Consider the following 21370-nt stretch of genomic DNA (forward strand, 5'->3'; position numbering starts at 1 on the left):
GGTCACCCTGTTGTTCTGTGGCAGTCAGGAGGGGGGTGGGTGGGTGGGAGGGAGGGCTGGGTCATATGACATTGGTCGCATTAACTCCCACCCTAACCCCCTGACCTTATACAAGCCACAGGCATGGCAGCGAACACATAAACAAGGAGGGCAACCTGTGTAAACAACCTGGGCAGTGGATGGCTCTATAAACTTGCCCATTCTTTTGTTGCACAATCACAACAACCAGAGGGGTTTCAAAACCACTATTACGATTTATTACGCCCTACTTAAAATATAGCAAACACTACTTTCAAGCTTTCTTGACCATTTCTATACAATGTCAAGTTACATGCTGGGTCAATTAGGGATACAAAATGCCAGCCAGTACAAAATGCCAATTGATATATTCCGTGTGACTAATACATTTCAGTTAATTACTATAGCTCCCGCCTTGGGCCAATCAGTGTCATTTTGTAAATGCCAGACCTCTATGGGAAGACGCATTATTCACCCAAGTTTCCTCAAAATCGGCCCAGTGCGGTCTGAGATATAACATGTGGGAATGTTCCAAGTTTGCTGGAAAGCATGCACGCACACAAGCGTTTGATGAAAGTACTGTCTATGAGGGAACATTATGTGATATTTACATTTACATTTTAGTCATTTAACAGACGCTCTTATCCAGAGTGACTTACAGTTAGTGAGTGTATACATATTTCATACTGGCCCCCCGTGGGAATCGAACCCACAACCCTGGCGTTGCAAGCGCCATGCTCTACCAACTGAGATACACGGACCACATATCTAAACTGAACAAATATATATATATACGCAAAATGCAACAATTTCAAAGATTTTACTGAGTTACAGTTCATTTAAGGAAATCAGTCAACTGAAATAAATTCATTGGGCCCTAATACATGGATTTCACATGACTGGGAATACAGATTTGCATCAGTTGGTCACAGATACCTTAAAACAAAGTAAAGGGCGTGGATCAGAAAACCAGTCAGTATCTGTTGTGACCACCATTTGCCTCATGCAGCGCGAGAGATCTCCTTCGCATATAGTTTGTTGATCAGGCTGTTGATTGTGGCCTGTGGAATGTTGTCCCACTCCTCTTCAATGGCTGTGCAAAGTTGCTGGATATTGGCCGGAACTGGAACACGCTGTCGTACACGTCGATCCAGCTGTCTGGGTGGCTGGTCTCAGACGATCCCGCAGGTGAAGAAGGTCCTGGACTGCCGTGGTTACCTGTGGTCTGCGGTTGTGAGGCCGGTTGGCCGTACTGCGAAATTCTCTAAAACAACGTTGGAGGAGGCTTATGGTAGAGAAATTAACATTAAATTCTCTGGCAACAGCTCTAGTGGACATTCCTGCAGTCAGCATGCCAATTGCCCACTCCCTCAAAACTTGAGACATCTGTAGGATTGTGTTGTGACAAAACGTTTTATTGTCCACGGCACAAGGTGCTCCTGTGTAATGATCAGGCTGTTTAATCAGCTTCTAGACATGCCACACCTGTCAGGTGGAAGGATTATCTTGGCAAAGGAGAAATGCTCACTAACCAGGAAGTAAACAAATTTGGGCACAAATTTGTGAGACGTAAGCTTTTTGTGCGTATGGAATATTTCTGGGATCTTTTATTTCAGCTCATTAAACATGGGACCAACACTTTACATGTTGCGTTTATATTTTTGTTCAGTGTAAGGGGGGAGGTTAGTTATTTGATTTTGTCTGTAGGGAGCCTTCTTATTCCTTACTGGAACAATAGTAAACATGTCGTCCCCCACGAATGATGCAGCGCCCCCCTTGGGCCAATCAGTGTAATTTTGTGTTTAAGCGTGTACAGGGCATTTTAGTACAGCTGTAGCAGTCAACAGGCAATAAAAAGCTATAGGACATGCATTTATTCATGTTTTAACCAATTTTTCTGGAATTTGCCTTTCAGGATAAACCAGTACAAGGAGATGATCGAGGGTGAACAAACAACACTTCAGGTATTTTGTCTTTGTACTTTGAGCTTATTGCTTGGACTAGGGCGGCAGGTAGCTTAGTGGGTAAGAGCGTTGTGCCAGTAACCGAAAGGTCGCTGGTTCTAATCCCCGAGCCGACTAGGTGAAAAATCTGTCGATGTGCCCTTGAGCAAGGCACTTAACCCTAATTGCTCCTGTAAGTCGCTCTGGATAAGAGCGTCTGCTAAAATGACTAAAATGTTTTTTTAAAAACTTGGAGGTCAATGAATGTTACTGCTGGTATGCAAGGTTTTAATGTCTTCTATTGTGGTCTGCTTTCCTCCTTTATAGCTTTAATTGTCTGCAGACTGGTGTTGTTGTAGCCAAGGAGCATTCACTCAGATGGAACCAGGTTTCAGCTGCTGTGCAATGTTAACATCCTTCCTCCCAGAGATGTGAAAGCATCCCCCGAACTGGACACAACCCGGCAAACATATTTTTTTAGAAGATCAGGACTTTTGCAATGAAAAGGCCATGGATATTACATGTCCTGCTCCAAAGGGCAGGACAGAAATATGCTCTCAGGCTAGATTCCTTTGTTCATATCATTATATTACCCTGAACCAAAGTTACTCAAAGGATCTTATGATATAGGCCTATGTCTAGATATTGTTTTAACCTAAGCCTTTATGTGTGTGTGTTTGAAGTTTTTCCTAATTGTAGGCTACTACCTTTAGCACTTAAAGTTAATAAAGTACATAATGTTTTCTTAGTTTTTAAAGCACTACCTCACTGCTTTAGCACATGCCAGATTCACATTTGTTCCAATGTGAATTCTTTAAGAGATGGGTGGGACTAAAGCTTTAGAGGTGTGAACAATGCTAAATGGGCGTAAACAATGAACAGCACTGTAGCTGTTCTACTAAGCTATATGGTCATACCAAGGATAGTTTTGTTATTTGATTTCGAATTATAAAGACCCCTTACAAAACATTATTTGGCCTCACTGCTATTAGTCCATACAAGCGCATTGAACAGCTTCAATACACGGAACAACAGATTGTCCCCCAAAAAATGTTTAAAGGAAGTTTGTTCTTAAGTGTCTGAGAGATATAAGAAAGATCAAGAAACATTTGTATTTGTATTTTTATTTTATTGTATTTCTTTACATGCATTTCACCCCTTATTTTTGGGACTAAACAGTCTCCATATATAAACTCAGCAAAAAAGAAACTTCCCTTTTTCAGGACCCTGTCTTTCAAAGATAATTCGTAAAAATCCAAATAACTTCACAGATTTTAATTGTAAAGGGTTTAAACACTGTTTCCCATGCTTGTTCAATGAACCATAAACAATTAATGAACATGCACCTGTGGAACGGTCGTTAAGACACTAACAGCTTACAGACGCTAGGCAATTAATGTCACAGTTATGAACATTTAGGACACTAAAGAGGCCTTTCTACTGACTCTGAAAAACACCAAAAGAAAGATGCCCAGGGTCTCTGCTCATCTGCGTGAACGTACCTTAGGCATGCTGCAAGGAGGAATGAGGACTGCAGATGTGGCCAGGGCGATAAATTGCAATGTCCGTACTGTGAGACGCTGAAGACAGCGCTACAGGGAGACAGGACGGACAGCTGATCGTCCTCGCAGTGGCAGACCACGTGTAACAACACCTGCACAGAATCGGTACATCCAACATCACACCTGCGGGACAGGTACAGGATGGCAACAACAACTGCCCGAGTTACACCAGGAACGCACAATCCCTCCATCAGTGCTCAGACTGTCCGCAATAGGCTGAGAGAGGCTGGACTGAGGGCTTGTAGGCCTGTTGTAAGGCAGGTCCTCACCAGACATCACCGGCAACAACGTCGCCTATGGGCACAAACCCACCGTCGCTGGCCCAGACAGGACTGGTAAAAAGTGCTCTTCACTGACGAGTCGTGGTTTTGTCTCACCAGGGGTGATGGTCGGATTTGCGTTTACTCTGGAGCGGGATCGATTTTGGAGGTGGAGGGTCCGTCATGGTCTGGGGCGGTGTGTCACAGCATCATCGGACTGAGCTTGTTGTCATTACAGGCAATCTCAATGCTGTGCGTTACAGGGAAGACATCCTCCTCCCTCATGTGGTACCCTTCCTGCAGGCTCATCCTGACATGACCCTCCAGCATGACAATGCCACCAGCCATATTGCTCATTCTGAACGTGATTTTCTGCAAGCAGTCAATGCACAACAATTCTTGCAATCGCGAAAACAGCCGTTTTAATGGCCTTTGTTGAAAAGAGGCCGATCCCAGCATTCCATTCCTACTTTATTTATTTCTCAACTCCTAAATATGCCGAACTGCACAATTTTAAACCCTGTGTTTTTAGCAGCAGTGCAATTCCCTGCAAATGCATAGGGGAGAGTGGGGCTAATTGTAACATGGGTCAATTGTAGGGTAAAACGCCACCCTCTCTCCCTCCCCTCCTGGAGGACCTGAGCCCTAGGATCATGCCTCAGGACTACCTGGCCTGATGACTCCTGGCTGTCCCCAGCCCACCTGCGGCTAGGGAACCCTGACCTGTTCATCTTGTCCCGGACCTGCTGTTTTCGACTCTCTCTCTCTACTGCACCTGCTGTCTCGACCTCTAAATGCTCGGCTATGAAAAGCCAACTGACACTTACTCCTGAGGTACTGACCTGTTGCACCCTCTACAACCACTGTGATTATTATTGACCCTGCTGGTCATCTATGAATGTTTGAACATCTTGAAGAACAATCCGGCCTTAATGGCCATGTACTCTTACAGTGAGGGAAAAAAGTATTTGATCCCCTGCTGATTTTGTACGTTTGCCCACTGACAAAGAAATGATCGGTCTATAATTTTAATGGTAGGTTTATTTGAACAGTGAGAGACAGAATAACAACAACAAAAATCCTGAAAAACGCATGTCAAAAATGTTATAAATTGATTTCCATTTTAATGAGGGAAATAAGTATTTGACCCCCTCTCAATCAGAAAGATTTCTGGCTCCCAGGTGTCTTTTATACAGGTAACAAGCTGAGATTAGGAGCACAATCTTAAAGGGAGTGCTCCTAATCTCAGTTTGTAACCCGTATAAAAGATACCTGTCCACAGAAGCAATCAATCAATCAGATTCCAAACTCTCCACCATGGCCAAGACCAAAGAGCTCTCCAGGGATGTCAGGGACAAGATTGTAGACCTACACAAGGCTGGAATGGGCTACAAGACCATCGCCAAGTAGCTTGGTGAGAAGGTGCCAACAGTTGGTGCGATTATTCGCAAATGGAAGAAACAAAATAACTGTCCCTCGGCCTGGGGCTCCATGCAAGATCTCACTTCGTGGAGTTGCAATGATCATGAGAACGGTGAGGAATCAGCCCAGAACTACACGGGAGGATCTTGTCAATGATCTCAAGGCAGCTGGGACCATATACACCAAGAAAACAATTGGTAACACACTACGCCGTGAAGGACTGAAATCCTGCAGCGCCCGCAAGGTCCCCCTGCTCAAGAAAGCACATACAGGCCCGTCTGAAGTTTGCCAATGAACATCTGAATGATTCAGAGGAGAACTGGGTGAAAGTGTTTTGGTCAGTTGAGACCAGAATCGAGCTCTTTGGCATCAACTCAACTCGCCGTGTTTGGAGGAGGAGGAATGCTGCCTATGACCCCAAGAACACCATCCCCATCGTCAAACATGGAGGTGGAAACATTATGCTTTGGGGGTGTTTTTCTGCTAAGGGGACAGGACAACTTCACTGCATCAAAGGGACGATGGACGGGGCCATGTACCATCAAATCTTGGGTGAGAACCTCCTTCCCTCAGCCAGGGCATTGAAAATGGGTCATGGATGGGTATTCCAGCATGACAACGACCCAAAACACACGGCCAAGGCAACAAAGGAGTGGCTCAAGAAGAAGCACATTAAGGTCCTGGCCTTAATCCCATAGAAAATCTGTGGAGGGAGCTGAAGGTTCGAGTTGCCAAACGTCAGCCTCGAAACCTTAATGACTTGGAGAAGATCTGCAAAGAGGAGTGGGACAAAATCCCTCCTGAGATGTGTGCAAACCTGGTGGCCAACTACAAGAAACGTTTGACCTCTGTGATTGCCAACAAGGGTTTTGCCACCAAGTACTAAGTCATGTTTTGCAGAGGGGTCAAATACTTATTTCCCTCATTAAAATGCAAATGAATTTATAACATTTTTGACATGCGTTTTTCTGGATTTTTTTGTTGTTATTCTGTCTCTCACTGTTCAAATAAACCTACCATTAAAATTATAGACTGATCATGTCTTTGTCAATGGGAAAACATACAAAATCAGCAGGGGATCAAATACTTTTTTCCCTCACTGTATAATCTCCACCCGGCACAGCCAGAAGAGGACTGGCCACCCCTCAGAGCCTGGTTCCTCTCTAGGTTTCTTCCTAGGTTCCTGCCTTTCTAGGGAGTTTTTCCTAGCCACCGTGCTTCTACAACTGTATTGCTTGCTGTTTGAGATTTTAGGCTGGGTTTCTGTATAGCACTTTGTGACATCCGCTGATGTAAAAAGGGCTTTATAAATAAATGTGATTGATTGATTGACATAAATTGTGAGTAGACAGATGACATTTTTTGCTGAGCAAAAGTTGTGGCAACCAGGGAAAGTATTGGAGGAAAAAATTGTGACATGAAGTGGTTTCTGTGAGAAGTACAGGCAGGGGGGTGTGTTACCCCAAGTTACCCTAACAGGTTGGCCTACATTATATTCACTGTTTATGCAAAACATTTTTAGATATAAAATTAATCAATAGGATGCGAACTAGTTAAAATATCACATTTGGAACCTGGCTAATGATTAGCCCAATAAGGATAAATGCAGATACATAACCTCATGCTTCAGCATATTTATTTATAGTTTATTTATGCTGCATCAGTTGGGCTACAGGTGATAATGCTTATTGCTAATAGCATTCCTCATAATATGGACCATGCATAGTCCAATATGTAAAATTAATTTTAACAATATGTTATTGGGCTCATTTCTGGAAGTGGAAATTATATTTTAGATGGTGTCAGCATAATTTAATTTTTATTCATTTTGGAGTAGAACATCCTTTAAAAAATGTCACCTGAGCTTCTCAGTCCTTCTACATAAAAATTATCTGGGGGGCATACTGGACCCCCCAAAACAAGGGGGGGCAGCACCCCCACTTCAACAGTTTTTGGTGGAAATCAGCTTTGAAATCAGCATATTTTGCGTTATGGCTATCAATTGATGTTAGCTTCAGCTGTAAGCTAACAAGACAAGTTAGCTTACAAAGCTGAAAGCTACCAATACCTTCTCGAATTGTAAAGTGTTCTAGCCTGTATGGACATTGTTTTGCAAACAGTAATTAACAGTTTCGTGCCTCGCACTATAAGGGGGACATCGGCTGTGCAGATAAGAGTTGATCCGAGAGACACATTTGACACAAGTACCGAAACAAAAAATTCCAGTACCGAACCGTTTTTCATGTTCTAGTATTGAAAAGGTACAGAAGTTTCAGTATACCGTGCAACACTAGTGTCTACATTATAGAATAGCAGATGCAGGAGTCATTTTCCAAAATGTATGCTCAAAATATCCTGAGGCCTTCCAACTTTAGAATCTTGATACACTACCATGCTTCACATGCAATTCTTAACCACTCCTTGTAGGCCCAACTAGTATGTACTACTATAGTGTCCTCTACTGCATTTCAGCACCAGAATTAGCTCTTGAGTGGAATGTTGACCCAAAGCATACCAGTGTAGGCAGAGGGTCCACTGAAGGGGAAAAAGCAAGGGAGAGAAAGAGTTCTTACCCCCCCATGGTGGGTACCTCCAGGGCAGTGTGGGGAAGCTCACATTGTGGCTGCCCATGCTGCTCCGTGGACAGGTACAAGCCTTCAGCGTCGATGCTATCCATTCAGTGCCTTTCACAATCACTACAGAAACACACCAAACAGCACAGGACAAACATGACACTCATGTCGTCACAAGAAAAACACAAACAGTGGATGGAAAGGACTTACAGTGGCTAAGACAAAAAGATCCAGAGTTTGACAGAGGAAAAAGTGTAACATGCACATGGAAGATATGAGAGAAATCGAAATGTACATGACAAAACTGGACACAATTACAGGCACTGCATGTAGGCTAGACTGTACATTGACGTTCTTTCTGGATGCAAAGAAGGGCAGGCAACCTAGAGAACGTTACATGGAGTGCATAGCTACTAGAGTAGTGATTTGTCTTACTGCGTTAAGGAGGATATGAAATGAGTGGACCTAAAAATACTGCCTTCTCCTTGGCCTACATTTCAAAAATGAATTGCTAGTCTGAGTTACTTTGTGCTTTTCTGAATTATTTGCACAACAAACTCAAGGGATGAGAGAAGGTCAATGTGTTATCAATCTAAGAACAAGGCATTTGGTTAGGTTACAACAACCCTGGGGTGTAAAGGTGAAAAACTGCTTTCTGACACGAAGTACACCAACATTTACTCTTATTCAATTGGCTAGCTGTGTTGTTGAAAGGCCCCAAGATTCAGGACTGTTTACATGGTAGATATCCATAGCTACTCCATCATGTCAAAAAGTGTTTAAAGACATGCTCCGGTACTTTGGCGACTAGTAATCTTTTTTTTTTAAACCTCCTTTTTTGGGCTGGATGTTTCAATGTGTTCATACATGTATAAACTATGAACAGAATTACTGTCATACCTCAATTAGCTACGAAATCCCTAGTTTGAAAGCAACTGTTTTCTGGAAGCTGTGGAGCGCCATTTTCTCTACATTTCCTCCCACGTGGGCCAGCCCCCTAAAAATTAGAGTTCCGGCCAATGAGCTTCAGCCCCTTGCCATTTCAGTGACAGCTAGCATGATGCACACACAGTAGAGCGAGAAAGAGCAATGAAGTGGTGACATATCTGCACATAGTCGGGGACAATTTTTTGGAACCGTTTTTGGGGTTGTGGGGTGCTACTTTCAGAACTACTGGCTAAAAAGTATACAAAAGTACCGGATATCGCCTCCCGAATGGCGCAGCGGTCTAAGGCACTGCATCGCAGCGCTTGAGACTTCACTACAGACCTGGGTTCGTTCCCAGGCTGTGTCACAGCCGGCCGTGACCGGGAGACACGAGGCGGCGCACAATTGGCCCAGTGTCGTCCGGGTTAGGCCTCTAGCGACCCCTTGTGGTGGGCAACAAGCTGACTGCAAGCTGACTTCGGTCACCAGCTGGATGTGTTTCCTCCAACACATTGGCTTCCGGGTTAAGCGAGCAGTGTCAAGAAGCAGTGCGGCTTGGCAGGGTCGTTTTTCGGAGGATGCATGGCTCTCGACCTTTGCCTCTCCCGAGTCTGTAGGGTAGTTGCAGCGATGGGCAAGACTAACTACCAATTGGATATCACGAAATTGGGGACAAAAAGGGGTAAAAGTACAAACCAAAAAACACAAAAAGTACCCGAGATCCCTTTAAAGGTTAGGATGACTTTTCATCAATAACTAAACATGAATACAAGGATAGTCTTTTTATACACACCAATAAGAGAGAAAATGAGTCCTTGATACTACTCAACTACAAATTGTGCAGATCTTCCATGACTCAAGTGAAAATGACTTTAAATAAAAGAGAAACAATCATAGGCCTCTAATCTCAGACAAACATGTGTTCACTTTGTTGTTGTCAAAACTGTTGTACCCCAGCAACTCACATAATTGGCGAGAATGCCTTATCCTTTCACATGGCCAATTCATTTTCTGAACCAAGCAATGCACCAATCCTGGGCTAGGATAGTTTTGTTCACTGAGGGCTATGAATTATTGATCCGTTCTCAGTACAGCCATGCAATGAGTCCTATCTAACTGTAATATCTCTGCTGTCTGGCTTGATGGGTGTTAGTGGACCAAGCACAGGGCCCAGAGGGTTTACCTTAGGGGTCATCAACTAAATTCAGCCGCGGGCTGATTTTTCTTGAGTGGATGGTCGGGGGCCGGAACATAATTATAAATCATTTGTACTCTGCAAATTGACGCAAGAAGCCAAAACAGATATTGTATTTGACAAAAACAATAATTTCAAACCTTGATTACATTGGTACACGATCACGTCTCTATTTATGAGTGGAAATACTTGGGAATAGATTTCCTAAATTAAAATCATTGAGGTAAATTCCTACTGACTTTACAGTCTTATTTCCAAAAACTATAATAAACATTTAAAATCAGGCCACCAGTTGACGATCCTTGGTTTACAATTACACTTATTAGCAAACCTGTTATTTGTCCAGTAGTGCTGAGCGATTAGTGCTTTTTGAAATCGGTTCATTTCGGTTCAATTATTTAAATTAAAAAAAATCTAGCTTTTCAATTTCGGTTTCGCTAATTGTTTTGGGACATTAAATACACCAAAACAATTATTAAAAGTCCCATGATGGTAGTGACTGCCCATTACTGCATATCACTTATTAACATTACTTTAATAAAATATTTCAGTTGTGTATATATTATACTGAACAAAAATATAAATGCAAAATGAAAGAATTTCTACGATATTTTACAAATAAGGAAATCAGTCAATTGAAATAAATTAATTGGGCCCTAATCTATGGTTTTCACATGACTGGGCACTGGCGCAGTATGGCCCACCCACTGGAGAGCAAGGCCCAGCCAATAAGAATTAGTTTTTCTCCACAAAAGGGCTTTATTACAGACAGAAATACTCAGTTTCATCAGCTGTCCGGGTGGCTGGTCTCAGACGATCCCGCAGGTGAATAAGCGGGATGTGTAGGTCCTGGACTGGCGTGGTTAAACGTTGTCTGCGGTTGTGAGGCCGGTTGGACGTACTGCCAAATTGCCAAGCTAATCCGTCCACCTGACAGGTGTAGCATGTCAAGACACCAGTCTCAATGTCAACAGTGGCGACTCCGGGATGCTGACCTTCTAGGCAGAGTTGCAAAGAAAAAGCCATATCTCAGACTGGCCAATAAAAATAAAATATTAAAATGGGCAAAAGAACACAGACAAAGGACCTTTTCTTTGTAACTCTGCCTAGGTCAGCATCCTGGAGTCGCCTCTTCATTGTTGACGTTGAGACCTTCAGTGTCTTGGCAATTTCTTGCATGGAAGCGCCTTAATTTCTCAAAACAAGAATAGACTGATGAGTTTCAGAAGAGAGTTATTTGTTTCTGGCCATTTTGAGCATGTAATTGAACCCACAATTGCTGATGCTCCAGATACTCAACTAGTCTCAAGAAGGCCAGTTTTATTGCTTCTTTAAATCAGCACAAGTTTTCAGCTGTGCTAACATAATTGCAAAAGGGTTTTCTAATGATCAATTAGCCTTTTAAAATGATAAACTTGGATTAGCAAACACAATGTGCCATTGGAACACAGGACTGATGGTTGCTGATAATGGGCCTCTGTACACCTATGTAATTTTTATTACATAAAAAATCTGCCGTTTCCAGCTACAATAGCCATTTACAACATTAACAATGTCTACACTATATTTCTGATGAATTTGATGTTATTTTAATGGGCAAAATCATTTGCTTTTCTTTCAAAAATAAGGAAATGTCTAAGTGTCCCCAAACTTTTGAACGGTAGTGTATATCTCTCCGAGAGTGGCTCTGCCGTCAAAAAATGTAATATCCTGCTCTGTTGGGAGCAGTACAGCTGGATAAAACAATTAGCACACCAAAGATTGACAGGGGTTGGGATACTAGGGGATGGGACCAGAAAATTCAAACGAGATAACAAGGAACCTGGGAGTTGCCATGAATTACTAATAAAACAGTTGCTAAGGAGGTTGGCAGTCTTGCAGGGTTATAACATACACACATTCCTGGGACAAGAAACACCGCTGACAAGTTTGACATTGCCATGAATAACCAAAATGAAATAACACAATAATGCATTGAAAAGCTCATTACAAGCTGTGAAACCCCTCAGTGAGTACGGTTAAATGCACACAATAATATGATTATTGTGGATAATCTGATTAATATAATAGTTCATTTAAAATGTTTACATACTTTGCAAGACAAACGATTTCCCTAATAATCCTGTTTACATGGACACATTAGACCTGTATTGACTCTTTGCCACATCATTGGCAAAGAGTCAATACAGGTCTAAGATTGAATCATACTACACTGGCTCTGACGCTCGTCGGATGTGGCAGGGCTTGAAAACTATTACAGACTACAAAGGGAAGCACAGCCGCGAGCTGCCCAGTGACACAAGCCTACCAGACGAGCTAAACCACTTCTATGCTCGCCCTGAGGCAAGCAACACTGAAGCATGCATGAGAGAACCAGCTGTTCCGGACGACTATGTGATCACGCTCTCCGTAGCCGATGTGAGTAAGACTTTTAAGCAGGTCAACATTCACAAGGCCGCAGGGCCAGACGGATTACCAGGACGTGTACTCCGAGCATGTGCTGACCAACTGGCAAGTGTCTTCACTGACATTTTCAACATGTCCCTGACTGAGTCTGTAATACCAACATGTTTCAAGCAGACCACCATAGTCCCTGTGCCCAAGAACTCTAAGATAACCTGCCTAAATGACTACCAACCCATAGCACTGACGTCTGTAGCCATGAAGTGCTTTGAAAGACTGGTCATGGCTCACATCAACAGCATACTCCCAGAAACCCTAGACCCACTCCAATTTGCATACCGCCCCAACAGATCCACAGATGATGCAATCTCTATCGCACTCCACACTGCCCTTTCCCACCTGGACAAGAGGAACACCTACGTGAGAATGCTATTCATTGACTACAGCTCAGCATTCAACACCATAGTGCCCTCTAAGCTCATCACTAAGCTAAGGATCCTGGGACTAAACACCTCCCTCTGCAACTGGATCCTGGACTTCCTGACGGGCCGCCCCCAGGTGGTAAGGGTAGGTAACAACACATCTGCCACACTGATCCTCAACACGGGGGCCCCTCAGGGGTGCGTGCTCAGTCCCCTCCTGTACTCTCTGTTCACCCATGACTGCATGGCCAGGCACGACTCAACACCATCATTAAGTTTGCCGACGACACAACAGTGGTAGGCCTGATCACCGACAACGATGAGACAGCCTATAGGGGAGGAGGTCAGAGATCTGGCCGTGTGGTGCCAGGACAACAACCTCTCCCTCAACGTGACCAAGACAAAGGAGATGATTGTGGACTACAGGAAAAAAAAGAGGACTGAGCACGCCCCCATTCTCATCGACGGGGCTGTAGTGGAACGGGTTGAGAGCTTCAAGTTCCTTGGTGTCCACATCACCAACGAACTATCATGGTCCAAACACACCAAGACAGTCGTGAAGAGGGCACGACAAAGCCTATTCCCCCTCAGGAGACTAAAAAGATTTGGCATGGGTCCTCAGATCCTCAAAAATTCTACAGCTGCACCATCGAGAGCATCCTGACTGGTTGCATCACCGCCTGGTATGGCAACTGCTTGGCCTCTGACCGCAAGGCACTACAGAGGGTGAGTGCGTACGGCCCAGTACATCACTGGGGCAAAGCTCCCTGCCATCCAGGACCTCTATACCAGGCGGTGTCAGAGGAAGGCCCTCAAAATTGTCAAAGACTCCAGCCACCCTAGTCATAGACTGTTCTCTCTGCTACCGCACGGCAAGCGGTACCGGAGTGCCAAGTCTAGGTCCAAAAGACTTCTCAACAGCTTCTACCCCCAAGCCATAAGACTCTGAACAGCTAATCATGGCTACCCGGACTATTTGCACTGCCCCCACCCCATCCTTTTTACGCTGCTGCTACTCTGTTAAGTAAGTATTTATGCATAGTCACTTTAACTCTACCCACATGTACATATTACCTCAACTACCTCAACTAGCCGGTGCCCCCGCACATTGACTCTGCAACGGTACCCCCCTGTATATATAGCCTCCCCTACTGTCACTTTATTTTACTGTATATATAGCCTCCTACTGTCACTTTATTTTACTTCTGCTCTTTTTTTCTCAACACTTTTTTTGTTGTTGTTTTATTCTTACTTTTTTGTTTAAAATAAATGCACTGTTGGTTAAGGGCTGTAAGTAAGCATTTCACTGTAATGTCTGCACCTGTTGTATTCGGCGCATGTGACCAATAAAATTTGATTTGATTTTTGATTTGATTTGACATCTGAAATCAGGCTACCTGACGGGACTTATATAAATGCAGAAAATCGGCAATAACTAAAAAAAATTATACCACAGCGACAATGTTATATTTGATTCTGAGTTCAGACAAAGTTTGCATGCGAAAACTATTTATAATATGCATACTTTGTTTTTCTGAACTCACTTCACTCGCGCATAAGACGGAGGCTTGCGCTACCAGTGTTCACCCATGCGCAGATCAAATACACCGCTGTAATGCCGATTTAAGCTGTTTACATGTCCTAATAATTTGTAAGCTTGTTCAGAAAACTAGCTGTTTTAATCAGCGTATGCTTACTTCAATTTTGACTTTACGCTGATTAAGATTAGCAGAGTAAAGTGTTTACATCTCCCAAATGGCTGGAAAGGTGGATGAAGGCGGCAACTGATAACTGACTAAATTGTGTCAACTAAACAACCCTAAGCACACAGCCAAGACAACGCAAGAGTGGCTTCAGGACAAGTCTCTGAATGTCCTTGAGTGGCCCAGCCAGAGCCCGGATTTGAACCCGATCTAAAATCTCTGGGAAGACCTGAAAATAGCTGTGCAGCGACGATCCCCATCCAATCTGACAGAGCTTGAGAGGATCTGCAGAGAAGAATGGGAAAAACTCCCCAAATACTGGTGTGCCAAGCTTATAGCGTCATACCCAAGAAGACTCTAGGCTGTAATCACTGCCAAAGGTGCTTCAACAAAGTACTGGGTAAAGGGTTTGAATACTTATGTAAATGTGATATCAGTTTTTAATTTTTAATACATTTGCCAAAATGTCTAATAACCTGTTTTTGCTTTGTCATTATGGGGTATTGTGTGTAGATTAATGAGTGGGGGAAAACAATTTAATCAATTTTAGAATAAGGCTGTAACGTAACAAAATGTGGAAAAATTCAAGGGGTCTGAATACTTTCCGAACGCACTGTATATTTGCTACTGCTCGACTAAAAAAATATTGGTTGACCAACAGCCTATCGACCAAACAATCGGCAGTCAAATAATTGGGGTCAGCCCTAATTCCAGCGCAGACTGGAATCTGAAGATGTAGGCAAATTATTCTTTAAATAAAAAAAGAAAATTCAGAAGATTCTGGATCCGTATTTTAACTGTAAAATATAATAGCCTAATTGTCAACCCAAAATTCATGACAATCACTGAATTAGGTTGCAGATCAGAATATCTTGCATTCCTGCATGGACGTGATAAAAACGTATTTGTTGAATACAGGCCTCCTGTAGCTCAGTATGTAGAGCATAGCGCTTGCAACGGCAGGGTTGTGGGTTCGATTCCCACGGGGGGCCAGTATGAAAAATATATGCACTCACTAATTGTAAGTCGCTCTGGATAAGAGCGTCTGCTAAATGACTAAAATGTAAATGTAAATGTAATACCATCTTAGTAGTATATTACACCTCTTAATAAACGCTGTGAATTACTTTATAAGTGATTACTTATTTATTCTATTGCGTGACCCAGCTTTTTTTTTTGGTGCGATCAAATCATGGGCTGGTACCACCAACTGAAAAAGTTAGTGGCGCCAATGCCACCTGGGGAAAATGTTAGTAGAGAGCCCTATATTCCCTTCCCTCTTCCTGTTCTGCATCATAGTAAAATTCCTATCCCTTTCCCTGCCCAGTCCGGTTTTAACCCTGACCCATCAGATATTATATGCACTCATCCATGACCAGTCTGTCTCACCAGAGCCCCACTAAGTCTGTCCTGCGTATTTGGCAGCATACAGTGCCTTCAGAAAGTATTCATATCCCTTGACTTATTCCACATTTTATTGTGTTACAGCCTGAATTCAAAATTGATTAAATTGTTTTTCTCACCCATACACACACACACACACACACACACAATACCCCATAACGACAATGTGAAAACATGGTTTTATAAATGTTTACAAAGTTATTGATAATGAAATACAGAAATATAATTTACATAAGTATTCACACCCGAGTCAATACTTTGCAAAAGCAACTTTGGCAGCGATTACATCTGGGAGTCTTTCTGGTTAAGTCTCTAAGAGCTTTTCACACCTGGATTGTGCAACATATGTCCATGACTCTTTTCAAAATTCTTCAAGCTCAGTCAAATTGGTTGTTGATCATCGCTAGAAAACCATTTTCAGGTCTTGCCATTAGGCTTGGGCGGTATACCGTATATCGGGGTATTTGGAAAAAGCCACGGGATGGTTTTTCAATAATGTCAATACCATTTAAACTACGTTTTTTTTATCAATTTGAATATTTGTAGCTACTTTTTAAGTAAATACCTACAGTCAACTTGTGCAATACGTTAGGCGATAAAGAACATTGCGTTCTTAATTTCAACTGTCACATTATTATGAAGTTTACGGTAATCCCGTCACGTGTTGTTTGTTTACAAGCACACAATGATGAGAGACCTGAGCCTTGTGAGTCACTCACTGTTGTGCAGCATGCGCCAGGTGATTTAATTACAGTATGGAATTAATAACTAAATGTTTGCCATCTTATAACTATTAAGTTACCTGTCAGAAATGAGCTAAATGCTCTGCAGTTGTGCATTTGGTTTGCTAATTTAGTAGCTAGTTAGCTATCTAGCTAAGTGGTTAGCTTCTTCCTAAATCAAGCATCCGCTTGGTAACAGCAGAGAATCCACTCCTGGATCAAGAGCCTTGCTGGCTATTATTTGTTTTGTGCGTGCAGCAAACTGTAAGTAGCATTTGAGTTACTTGTCAGAAACTGTACAAAATGTTTGCAATGCGCTCGTTAGCATTTAGTTCGCATTCTCTATAGGATTTTACATGTACTTGTTAGCATTGCTAACCTTTGGATTACAGAGTATTAGCGGGTTTTGACAACTGCGCCCCTTGTGTTCAGTGCTTGTATTACTGAATATCCCGGTATGGCACAACACAAGGTCGGTATGAAGGTAAGACAATCTGGATACCACCCAAGCCATAGAACAATCACTGTCTCCTTGGTAAGCAACTACAGTGTAGATTTAGCCTTGTGTTTTAGGTTATTTTCCTGCTGAAAGGTGAATTCATCTCCCAGTGTCTGGTGGAAAGCAGACTGAACCAGGTTTTCCTATGATTTTGCCTGTGCTTAGCTGTTTCTTTTTTATCCTGAAAAACTCCTTAATGATTACAAGCATATCCATAACATAATGCAGCCACCACTATGCTTGAAAATAAGGAGAGTGCTACTCAGTGATGTGTTGTATTGGATTTGCCCTAAAAATAACACTTTGTATTCAGGACAAAAAGTGAATTGCTTCAACACATTTTTTGCAGTATTACCTTAGTATTGCCCTGTTGCAAACAGGATGCATATTTTTGAATATTTGTATTATGTCCAGGCTTCCTTCTTTCCCCTCTGTCAATTAGGTTAGTATTGTGGAGTAAATGCAATGTTGATCCATGCTCAGTTTTCTCCAATCACATCCATTAAACTCAAATGATTTTAAAATCTTTGTGAAATCCCTGAGAGGCTTCCTTCGTCTCCGGCAACTGAGTTAGGAAGGAGGCCTGTATCTTTGTAGTGACTGGGTGTATTGATACACCATCCAAAGTGTAATTAATAACTTCACCATGCTCAAAGGGATTTTCAATGTCTGATTTTTTTTTACCCATCTACCAATAGGTGCCCTTCTTCGCGAGGCATTAGAAAACTTCCCTGGTCTTTGTGGTTGAATCTGTGTTTGAAATGTACTGCTCGACTGAGGGACCTTACAGATAATTGTATGTATGGGGTACAGACATATGGTAGTCATTCAAAAATCATGTTAAACACTATTATTGCACACAGAGTCCATGCACATTTTTACTCCTGAACTTATTTAGGCTTGCCATAACGAAGGGGTTGCATACTTATTGACTCAAGACATTTCATTTGTTCATTTTTTGATTAATTTGTAAACATTTCAAAAACATAATTCCACTTAGACATTATGGAGTATTGTGTGTTTGGCCAGTGACAAAATATCTCTATTTAATCCATTTTAAATTCAGGCTGTAACACAACAAAATATGGAAAAAGTCAAGGGGTGTGAATACTTTCTGAAGGCACTGTATTTTACATGTACGATATTCATATACATTTACACAGTTTATACCACATGTAACCATAGGCTGCCACGCTAAAGCAAAAAAATTACGAAGTACGAATGCATACAGAGAAATTATCATATTGATCACAGGATTTTGTAATAATAAAGTTGGTATGTAAAGAAAAGAGAAACAACCCCCGCGGAAACCATGTTTTCCACCCCTTCCCACCCCGCCTAGCAACACATGTTGGTTTGCAGTCCCCACCCCCCCATATCTCTATCTACCAACGCCCACCACCCCTTAACCCGTTTTGCACATTGTAACGTTCAATCGAACAGTAACTCAATGCCTCGATGCCCGTCTGCCTGCTTTATATAGCAAGCACGGCCACGTGACTCACTGTCTGTAGGAGCGAACCATTTTCGTGAACATGTACCTAATAACTGGCCACTGAGTGTATATTTTGTTTGTATGTATGTATGTATGTATGTATGTATGTATGTATGTGTTGGGCTTTAGCTGAGATTATTCTTTACAGAGTCAAGTATATTTATCCAGGCCTCAATTGTTTCTTGACTTGCACCATTCATTCTCACTGTCAATAATTTTAATGTTATAACTTATAACAGTAACTGTATCCATTGGTGATTTGAGAGAGTGGGCTATTTGCCATCTAAGAGCCAACATCTTTTTTGCGGCAGTCCTGCCTGCCAGCAATAATTGTCTCTGATTGACAGAGATTCAAGGAACTGTCATCGTTAAGTAACATAGAAGATGCAACACATTTAATATTTACATTCATGCACTTCGTCCCAGAAGCATTTAACTGCATGGCACTCCAACGTCATATGAAGGAATGTGCCTACCTGATTTAGGGGACACAGTGAACAGTTGGGAGTTAGGGCCAATTTGATCGTAAAACTTTTCCTTGGTGTTAAATACAGTCTGTGAACAAACTTTAAATGTATAAATTGATGGTTCGGATTACGGGACTCCAAGGTCATATTTTTCCATATTCTGTTCCAATTAAAGGGTTGTTCAGATTCATTTAGATATGTGGACCATACGGGCATGCCATTTTGATTCCCAGTTACAAGCACTTGAATGCACTAATGACTCAATTATATATGCACCAAAATTACAATCTGTTTGTCTGAAGTGCCTTGTGGAAGCCTAACACTAAGATCGTATTTTATAACTTAGCAAAACATTTTGGCAATAGAATAAGCTTTCAAATGACGCCCAGCTGACCCAGATTGGGATTTATAATAGAACGTTTTTGGATTGCGTAAACAACAACAGTAATTGTGTGATGGGTTGTGTTCCAAACAAAAAACTACAAGTGTGCATGCTTCAGTTCCTCAATCCCAAAGCTAGGAGAGCTAAAAAAAAAAGGTGCCTTATAGTTGAAGGCTCTTACCTTGAGTCATAAAAGTGAATTGAAATTACTTAGGAACTGTGCAGTTTGGCATGGTGTGTGGCCACTTGGAGACACCAGTTAGACCTCTCACTCAATCCCTTAATTGTTTTTTCTTGTTGCACCTACCAATATTTCAATGAATATTCTTAATTTGTTACTGAATGTATCCAGAGTATTTTCAGATTTCATTATTGACAAATGCTGTTACAAGTACACTAAATGTAAAATGCACATACAATCAAAAGTGTAATGTTTGGATTCAGTTTTGTGTCAGGTGAACTGTTGTGTCCTCACCTTTGGTCTGATAATGTCCCCATAATCTCCAAAGTGTTCACATGCATTTGCATTTTATATTTATTCTGTTAGAAACATTTCAATTTGGCCATAAGAAAGCTACATGTTGTGGTTAAAATGGGTAATCATGTTTAGCCTCTTGTGCTTTTTCTGCCCATGTGATGAAAAATAGCCTACTTGCCCTGCGTCAAAATAGCCTTATTGTTTCAGTGACCCAATAGGCTACTACTACAGCTCTTTGAATACCATTTTAAGCCAGCTGAGACCATTACTTAAAATGACATTATTAAGATGTAGTCTGCCTCTAAGCAGTAGATGAGTCAGAGAGAAGAGTGGCTGAAAATGACTAGCCTGATGACTTACCCTGGGTTTGCTTGTCACGTAGGTAATGGTTCTTCCCCCTTTATCCTGTTAATAAATAGACATATAATGACCAAATCTGTGATTGACATTTAACAGCCATTCATTCTCACTTTTGGTGTTTTAAGCAATAAGACAAGAGTCAGAGCTGATGATTTGCTTCTGAGATCTAAACCTACTAGTCATTTAGCAGACACTCTTATCCAGAGTGACTTACAGGAGTAATTAGGGTTAAGTGCCTTGCTTAAGGGCACATCGACAGATTTTTCACCTAGTCGGCTCGGGGATTAGAACCAGCGACCTTTCGGTTACTGGCACAACGCTCTTACCCACTAAGCTACCTGCCGCCCCAAGTTCTCCAGTATGGATGACTCCATGGCTCCATGACAACTTAACAGCATTGAATAACTAACACAAGCCATCTTCAACTTGTCATGCATACCACCACCACCCTCATCCAGTGCTGTAGGTGAAATTGCAACGCCCCAGATAGTGACATGACAACACTAAATTATTTGTATGCAATCAATTTCAGTAAATGTGTCAATACTTAAAACATTTCTTATGCTGCATCTTATATGCATAATGAAACATTGATAATGTCATGTGAGGTTATGACCACTTGTCTGTTTGACCAAACTCCATCTCATAAAATTAGTCATTACTCCAACCGAACCTGTAGAGAACCAGTTGTCATCCATCAGAAATTCTCTACACACATAACAGCTGCATTAGACAGCTACATTCTTATGTATGAAAACGCTAGATTTTAACGAAGGGAACATTGCATATGGACACAGAAAACTGTAGGCAGGTGACTCGCCGGTGCACTGCAGAGATCCATCGAAGTCACTATTATGAAGACACCAGTTGTTTTGGGTTGTCGTGGTATCACACCTTTTGGTGGAATTTCGAACAATAATAATTACTGTATATTGGCAACTTAAATAGTTGCTCTTGAAGATTCACTTGGGAAACACGTAGCACACAAGCCTCAACCACGGTTTTTGAACTGCCACTGTTGCAACTCTCGTATGTGGCCTGAGAACAGACGTTCAAGTAGACTGACCTCACCCCTCATTTAGCTAACTAACGTTGCTAGCTAGTTATTCTAGTGATTGATGCAAGGGTTGTAGAA

At 42.0% G+C, this 21370-nt stretch overlaps 1 protein-coding gene across 20 annotated transcripts in view; it reads right to left on the reverse strand.

The window, feature by feature from the left end:
- The window catches only part of LOC121573304 (CUGBP Elav-like family member 1), a 47190-nt gene that overhangs the window by 25046 nt on the left and 774 nt on the right, over positions 1–21370 (reverse strand). For 19 of the 20 annotated variants that reach the window (XM_045213988.1, XM_045213977.1, XM_045213994.1 and 16 more), the window contains exons 2-3: positions 20236–20280; positions 7779–7901 (exon numbers count right to left, since the gene is read on the reverse strand). In XM_045213988.1, the coding sequence (XP_045069923.1) occupies positions 7779–7882 (104 nt within the window). In that variant the 5' untranslated portion in view covers positions 7883–7901; positions 20236–20280. The remainder of the gene's footprint in view (positions 1–7778; positions 7902–20235; positions 20281–21370) is intronic. The other variant, XM_045213995.1, reaches the window with a different exon arrangement.

The sequence above is a fragment of the Coregonus clupeaformis genome, unplaced genomic scaffold, assembly GCF_020615455.1.
Source record: "Coregonus clupeaformis isolate EN_2021a unplaced genomic scaffold, ASM2061545v1 scaf0180, whole genome shotgun sequence".
Classification (NCBI taxonomy): domain Eukaryota; kingdom Metazoa; phylum Chordata; class Actinopteri; order Salmoniformes; family Salmonidae; genus Coregonus; species Coregonus clupeaformis.